Consider the following 7535-nt stretch of genomic DNA (forward strand, 5'->3'; position numbering starts at 1 on the left):
AGTTGAAGGCAAATAAACTTGACTGCATCGACCTTCAGACAGCTAGTCAATGATAGCATGTTTTTTGTTTTAAATGCTGTCTGGATTTTTATTATTTTCTAGAAGCTTTCTTTAAAACTAAAATTATATGTTTTTGGTTTTGCAGATCATTGCAAAGAAATCGTGACCTTTGAAAAAATTAATAAAGGTAAACGTAGAACTTCAGAAATATTTACTAAAGTAATATTATCATTCACTTACCTGAATAGAAATTATACACAGCACAAAATTTTAGCTAGTTTTCTCGATAATACCTTTAATTATATAATAAAAACTGAATGTGCTGGTGCAACACAGCAGGTTTGGCGGCCTCTGTGGAGAGTGAAAGAGGAGTTAATGTTTCAAGCTCAATAACTCAGTCAAAACTTTTGACTTTTTCATTGAACTCAGTTGCTCTCTCCATAGATGTTGCCAGACTTGCTGAGTTTCTCCAGCACTTCCTGTTTTTTGATTTCAGATCTCCAGTTTAAGTGATGATTAAGTGATCCATTTTTGATTTGAAGTCTTGCTTCCTCATCTTGAAATCATACATAAAATCAGTCCTCAAAAGTGGCATTTATGCATTTTAAAAAATTGATTTGTGAGATGTGATCATCACTGGTCAAGCCAGCATCCCTAATTGCCCAGGGGGCAGTTAAGAGTCAACCACATTGCTGTTGGTCTGGAGTCACATTTTCCCAGGGCCCCAGAAAATTATCTGGGTCTCTGTTTTAATAGTCTAGCAATAATACCACTAGGCCATTGCCTCCCCATGTGAATAATGATTAGCTAAAATAAAGACCTAGTAAAATTATTATCTAACTTATTAAACATGAATGAATTAAAAATAGTTAAATTCAGTTGTTAAGTATGAATGAAGACCACTCAGCAGCAGAAAACTGAGCAGTCAAATGCTCAATATTTTCCCAAACCCATTTATCCCGAACTACCAAAAGGCAGAATCTAACAAAATAAATTTATGACCTAGGGGTCAGACATTCAAAACTGAAATGAGGAGGACATTCTTCTCTCAAGGTAACAAATCTGTGGAATTCTTTACTGCGAAGGCTGTTGAGGCTGGATCTTTAAGTATACTCAGGACTGTGACATACAGACTTTTAATCAGTAAGAGAATTGAGGGTTCCGAGGAGAAAGCAGGAGAGTTATCAGATCAGCCATGATCTTGTGGAATGGCAGAGCAGACTGGATGGGTAGACCAGCCTACTTCTTTCTGCTCCTGTGTCTTATGGTCCTATCACCTTAGTTTGAGCTGTTCTCTTGATTTTTCATTTAATTGAAAAACGTTAATATAAGTAACCCAAGAAGCCCATGAACAATTAAACTAAATGTGAAAAAGAATCTTGTTCTCCTTGTACATCACTAGAAAATATTTTCTGGTACAAGGTTATTCTTTAATTCAGTGCTCTCAGCAGTTATCTAGAACTGGAATTATTGAACTTGGCTCTGTGGCTGGTGTTTTGTTTCTATTAACTTGCGACAGTTAGGATCCATCCGATCTTCATTTTGGCTCCACTGCTTATGTAGATTCCTGTGTTCCCTTGAACCAGACAACTTTTCCTTTTCGTGACTGATTCAATGCTGAAGAGAAAATGAACAACAAGTTGGCAGAGGCCACTTGATGGAGCACAGAGACCAGAAGAAGGGGTCTAGCTGCTATATAAATGAACTGAAACAGACCTTGGCCTACTTTTATTTTGTTTGCACATGGGATTTGGGAGTCAGTGTCTGGGTTAGCATTTCTTGTCCTTTCCTATTACCTTCTCTAAGGCATGAACTGCATAACCCCCAAACCAAGAGTTTCCTGTGTCCTGTATTAATGTTACTTTGCTGAAAGTAAGCTTGGTCTACCTACCCATTTCAAATACTGAGGCGGCCACCAAGCGTTGAGAATATCACTGGAGAAACAACTTCAAAGCTGTTTTAGCTAAAGTTAAAGTGGGAGATTGGAAGAGTCCTTGCCAAATTTCATTGCCCAAGTTTTAACAAAACGAAATGTATGCTGTAAGAGCTCTCTTCAGGTGAATTATTTTAAATTAATTTCTTAACTCCAAAATCATTTAGATTTAATTGTGGAAAAATATTACTACTGCATGGACTTGTTGTAAATCTTTATTCTGCAGTGTTTCTGTGGGATTATACACTGTACTCAAAATTATATGTGATGTGTTATAAATTGGATTCAGTCACATTCAGTATAGTAGAGAGGTGCATCAAGTCTTTACTGTTTCATAGAATTAAATAAAATAAATGCTACTGTTTTGATCTAAAACTATAGCAGTGATCAGTGATCATAGGGAATCTGATAAGTCATTGCTGTTGGTGCAATTGTAAGATGTTTGGAGTAATTTTTCTTTTTACTTAACAAGATTTGATCATCTAGCCAGCTGGCTTTCTCTCATTGGAAATGTTATCTTTATTTTTCATCTAGTTATGGAGAGCAAAAAACTTATTAGTGCAACGGACATTCATCATTCAGGAACATTGTTGCAGTCTCTAAATGAGCAGCGTGCCCAAGGACTATTCTGTGATATTACTATAATCGTGGAAGATCGCAAATTTCGTGCACATAAGAATGTCTTGTCATCTGCCAGTAGCTACTTCCGTCAACTTTTCACTCTCGATGTCACTAGCAACATATATGGACAAGTCCTTGAATTGAACTTTGTCAGAGCAGAAGTATTTGCAGAAGTCCTGAATTTTATCTACAGCTCCAAATTGGTACGTGTAAATGCTGAACTTGTGAGTGAGTTAATTCAGTCTGGGCAGGCCCTGGGGTTAAAGTTCCTTGCTGACTTAGGGGCATCTCTTTCAAAGTTAAAACCAGTAGCACCTGCTACAGACAGTGCAGCTTCTATGACAAATTCCAAGAGTGACACTTCACAGAAAAATGCTGCTGATCCAGCAGCAGAACCTGAATGCTTAATTGTGCATGTAGAAGAAGGAGGTCTGGGACCACGAATAACTGATGCTTTCTCTTTGTCTAGTGAAGAGTTTAGGGATTCTAAAGGTAATGGTAAAGACTTGGCCAGCGGTGAAGACTCGGAAGATAACGATGATGTCATTTTCTGCAGTGAAATTGCACCACCTAAACAATCTTCCAAAGTAGCTACTAACAATTTATTGCAAACAAATATTATTCCCAATATATCAGTGAGTTCTGACAACTTAGTTCAAACAAAACAAGTTACTCTGTTGCCAGAGGCATCCTTGAAAGTTGGTGATTTTAAGGTCAAAAGCTCAGACACTGGCACAGGAAGCGGGCAGAACACTGTAATTAGCCAGCAAAGCATGAAGATTCTAGACACAAAGTATATTCAAGATGGAAAACAGCCTGTAACCATAGTTAAAACAGCTGCCATTGATACTTTGTCCAAAGGTTGCAGAGTCTATGCAAATATTGACACAAACCCCAACACTTATCACATTGTGGTACCAAACAAAGATGACTTAACCAGCCGTGAACCCAAACAAAACAAGGAACCTAGGTCCCCTGAAAAAAAGTTACTGCTAATTGGAGACAAGGTATCTGGTGATGAAGGCCAGTCAAGTATTCAAATCATGCCTGAAAATTCTGCTAATCATATAAATAACTCAAGACCTGTATTCATTAATGATCAGCACTTTCCAGATGCAAAACGAATGAAAAGGGAACAAGATCATTACGAGTTAGTTGTGGATGGACGAGTCTTTTATGTTTGTATTGTTTGTAAGCGATCATATGCCTGCCTGACTAGCCTGAGAAGGCATTTCAATGTTCATTCCTGGGAGAAGAAATACCCTTGCCATTACTGTGAGAAAGTGTTCCCTCTGGCAGAATATCGTACTAAGCATGAAATTCTCCACACCGGTGAACGGCGATACCAGTGCTTAACCTGTGGCGAAACCTTCATCAACTACCAGGTGATGGCATCACACATAAGGTCAGTCCATAGCAAAAAGACCGGCAAGAGTGCAGCTGAGGATGAGACTGTCTCCGATTCCAAACTTTACCGCTTACTGCCGTGCAAAACCTTACAGATTAGGCAGTATGGATTCTTGACTGCAAGTGAATCAGGTCCCATGGCTGAGATTAATGAAGATGGAATTGTATATCATGTTGATGATGATGATGATGTTACAGTAACTCCACAGCAGACTCCCCAGACCATAGGAAGCAACAAGTCAACAAGTTGGGACGATATTTTTCCTCAGGAAGGCACTCCTGTTTATAGGTACAATTCCTTAGATGGCAATTCCGAATTAGAGTTTGTCATACCAGAGTCCTTCAGAGAACTGGCATAAATTAATTCAAACTATGATGGAACTGAACATAGTAAGAAAATGGACTGTGATACCTGCTAAACAGTTGACAGACAGCCATTGGTGATATTAATGTACTAACAGACCAGGTTGTGTTTCAGGCAAACAAAAGATTCAGTGGCTGGACCATTGTATAGGTAACTTGCAGTCTTTTTTTACTGTTAAATGTAATGATGTCGGTGTAGTATACATCATGATTATTAAACAGAATCTAATCATGGTTTTGAACTAAAATCCAGTTTCTAAAGGAGCTTCATTGGAAGTGGCCAGAAGCCAGTGGACATTTATATCTGATGTATAGTATTGAAAGAGTTTTCAATTTCTTTTGCTGATCAAACAGCCTTTACCCAGATGTTTATTTTTTGCATACTTCTGGTCAGAAACTGAATTTGTGAAATTTTGTGTATTAGCACTTTTCATTTTACATTATAGGGCTGGAATAAAAGGCTGCTGTTGATTTCTTTTTCTGGTGAATCCACAAAAAATCATGTACCTAAAGTAGCAAATCACTTTACCCTCCAATATTTATCAATCTTTAATTAATCACTATGTCCTCCTTCCTAAAGTGACACCTCACTGTCTTTAAGACATGAAGCCTAGAGGGTCACTGGAGAGCAATCAAAAGTACTGGAGAGTGTCATGCTTAATTTTGGTAACAGTGCCATTAAACAAAGCTTCACAATGGTAGAAAGCTTAGTTCTAGCCTTTATTGATATAGTGATGGACAGGTGTAAATGCTGCTGTAAGTAGCTCTGTCACGAACACCACAAAATTGAAGAGTAACGATAGGAGGTTCACATCCTTATTAAACAACCATAGTTCAACCCTGAAAGACTGTCTTTGATTCCATGATCATTCATCTTGCAGTTTTAATCACTCTTTTACAAATTTATCGTAATAATGTATACATTTGATTTTTAAAAAATGTGCCTAACTAAACTAGATTAAATAAATATAGAATCAGTGATGGGACGAGATGTGTTAGGAAAAAAAACTAATCTAACTTGCGAGAGTGGTGCTGAGTCCATAATGCAAGGTGACTTATTTTGGATGACCCAATACCAAGCTGACTCCTCATTGGCCATTGTCTTGTTATTTGTTATATTGATTATATCTATCAAGCTAGATGCTAATGCAGTACTTTGGGATGAAAGCTTTTAAATCTAGCAGTTCGAGAAATGAACGGATATTTACAATATTTACAATGCCTGGCTTACCTGAGATATGCATGTTAAGTGATATTTTCTTGTCAGTTTTCAATTTCTCAAATATTTTTCTCATTTGTTTTTCTACTGTGAAATTGGTAGTCGGTATGATTTTAAAGAGCAATATCTAGCTTTCCATCTTCATAGTGGAATAGCTCCATAATTGTATTTTTAATAAATGATTAGGGACTTAATTTATCATTTTATAGCTCCAATGATTGTACTGCTAAAGTAATTTTTGGGCTCATAGCCATTCAGAAGGCTTTATTAATCAGGTGGTTGATGCAGTTTAAGATGCCTTTTCACCCAAAATGATTTTAAGATTTTTAAATTGAAATCTTCCCAACTGAGAAAAAACTGAAAATGTTTTGTTAGCTTAAATGCCACAGCTGTGGTTTACATCATTAACCCGGTCTATCATTACCGTGGTATACATTGTTAAAAACAAAATGATTATGCTATCATGTCAAGTACTGTATGCTTACAATATTGGAAATGTGTTTCGTAGCAAACTCCTGTTTAGTACCTATGCAGGGGTAAACTCTTAGCAAAATGATTTTTTTGTAAATGCACCACTGTATGGATCAACATTGTACATATGTTTCACTTTGGGGAAGAAAATTGGTCCTTCAAGTAAGTCTTCAAAATTGTAGAAAAGTAATAAAAAAGGAATAGCCTATCATTTTGTTTGTAACAGTTTTGCATGCATAGATTAGAACAAAACTGCAGAATAGCAAATCTTTTTACAATTGCATTACAGTAATTTTTTTCTAATTATCTGCAAATTGGAAAAATTATGTTGGTCTGTTTAATACTGTTACGTCCTATTGTGCAAGCAAGATTAATGCTTTTGTACCAGTGAAAATAATAAAACTACTAAAATGTACATAGAGTTGTAACAAAGCTTCTTCCTTAGTATAGGTTATTATTGTCACTTTTCTAGTTTCTTTAAGTTTGAGCCTTAGAATGTAAGTTTATTTATTGTATTTGCTCTCTTTTAATGATAAAAATAAAACTTACAGAATGTGTTCACTTGTATCTGTCCATACTATATATGTTTTGTTTGATCAGGTTACTAATTACCAACAAAATATGGAATTCCTTGGCATTCTCCAAAAGGTGTACCTTTTATATTGGACTTGAAATTTCTCTGAAAATGTGGTAAAATGTTCTTTTGCTTAAAAAAAGTAAGTTTCCAAGTTTTGTGTCTAAAATGTTCTCCCCTTTTCTGAAGGACTATGCAACTGTTGGGACAAGAGTCCATGGATATTTACTAAAACTCTGTCTCTTAGTTAAATGGTATTGCCAAGAGTTAGCATAGCTTTTTAAAAAAAAATCATTAATGGATTATGAGATTTTCTGGCAAGGTCAGAATTCATTTCTCATCCCTAATTGTCCTTGAGAAGGTAATGGTGAGCACCTTCTTTATCCTCTATAATCTATGTGGTATAGATATAGTTCCAAGTCAAGATGTTGTGCGATTTGGAGGGAAACTTGTAATTGGTAATGTTCTTTTGCAGACAATTATTCCTCTAGGCAGTAGCTGTAAGGGCTTGCAAGGTGCTGTCGAAGAACCCTTGACACCTTGTAGATGGTACACAATTCAAGCCTGCTACCCATTGATGGAAGGGTAAATGTTCAATGTGGTGAATGGGATGCTAGGAAAATGGAGAATATTCCATCACACTTTCTACTTGTTCCTTTCAGACAATGCAAAGACGTTAGGGAGTCAGAAGATTCAGCAAGCCCAATGAATGTCAACAGGCTGTATGTTCATGCATTTCAAACTTAATCCAAACCACATACTTCCAAAGCAGAAAAAGGGTTCACAAAGCTCAACCAGAACTGAAAGAATATACTTATCAGAAAGATGAACATCTTGGGGCATTTGAGAAAAGATGAGACTAAGGCTGAGTTATTTAAGATTATTATTTGGGAGGTGGCACAGTGGCTCAGTAGTTAGCACTGCTGCTTCACAGCACCAAATACCTG

General features: G+C 36.6%; 1 protein-coding gene across 3 annotated transcripts in view; it reads left to right on the plus strand.

Annotated features, from left to right (window-relative positions):
• The window catches only part of zbtb33 (zinc finger and BTB domain containing 33), a 38290-nt gene extending 31895 nt beyond the window's left edge, over positions 1-6395 (plus strand). For all 3 annotated transcript variants that reach the window (XM_060832046.1, XM_060832045.1, XM_060832047.1), the window contains exons 2-3: positions 146-187; positions 2468-6395. In XM_060832046.1, the coding sequence (XP_060688029.1) occupies positions 2470-4320 (1851 nt within the window). In that variant the 5' untranslated portion in view covers positions 146-187; positions 2468-2469 and the 3' untranslated portion in view covers positions 4321-6395. The remainder of the gene's footprint in view (positions 1-145; positions 188-2467) is intronic.
• The last annotated feature ends 1140 nt before the right edge of the window (positions 6396-7535 follow it).

Source organism: Hemiscyllium ocellatum, chromosome 11 (genome assembly GCF_020745735.1).
Source record: "Hemiscyllium ocellatum isolate sHemOce1 chromosome 11, sHemOce1.pat.X.cur, whole genome shotgun sequence".
Taxonomy (NCBI): Eukaryota; Metazoa; Chordata; class Chondrichthyes; order Orectolobiformes; family Hemiscylliidae; genus Hemiscyllium; species Hemiscyllium ocellatum.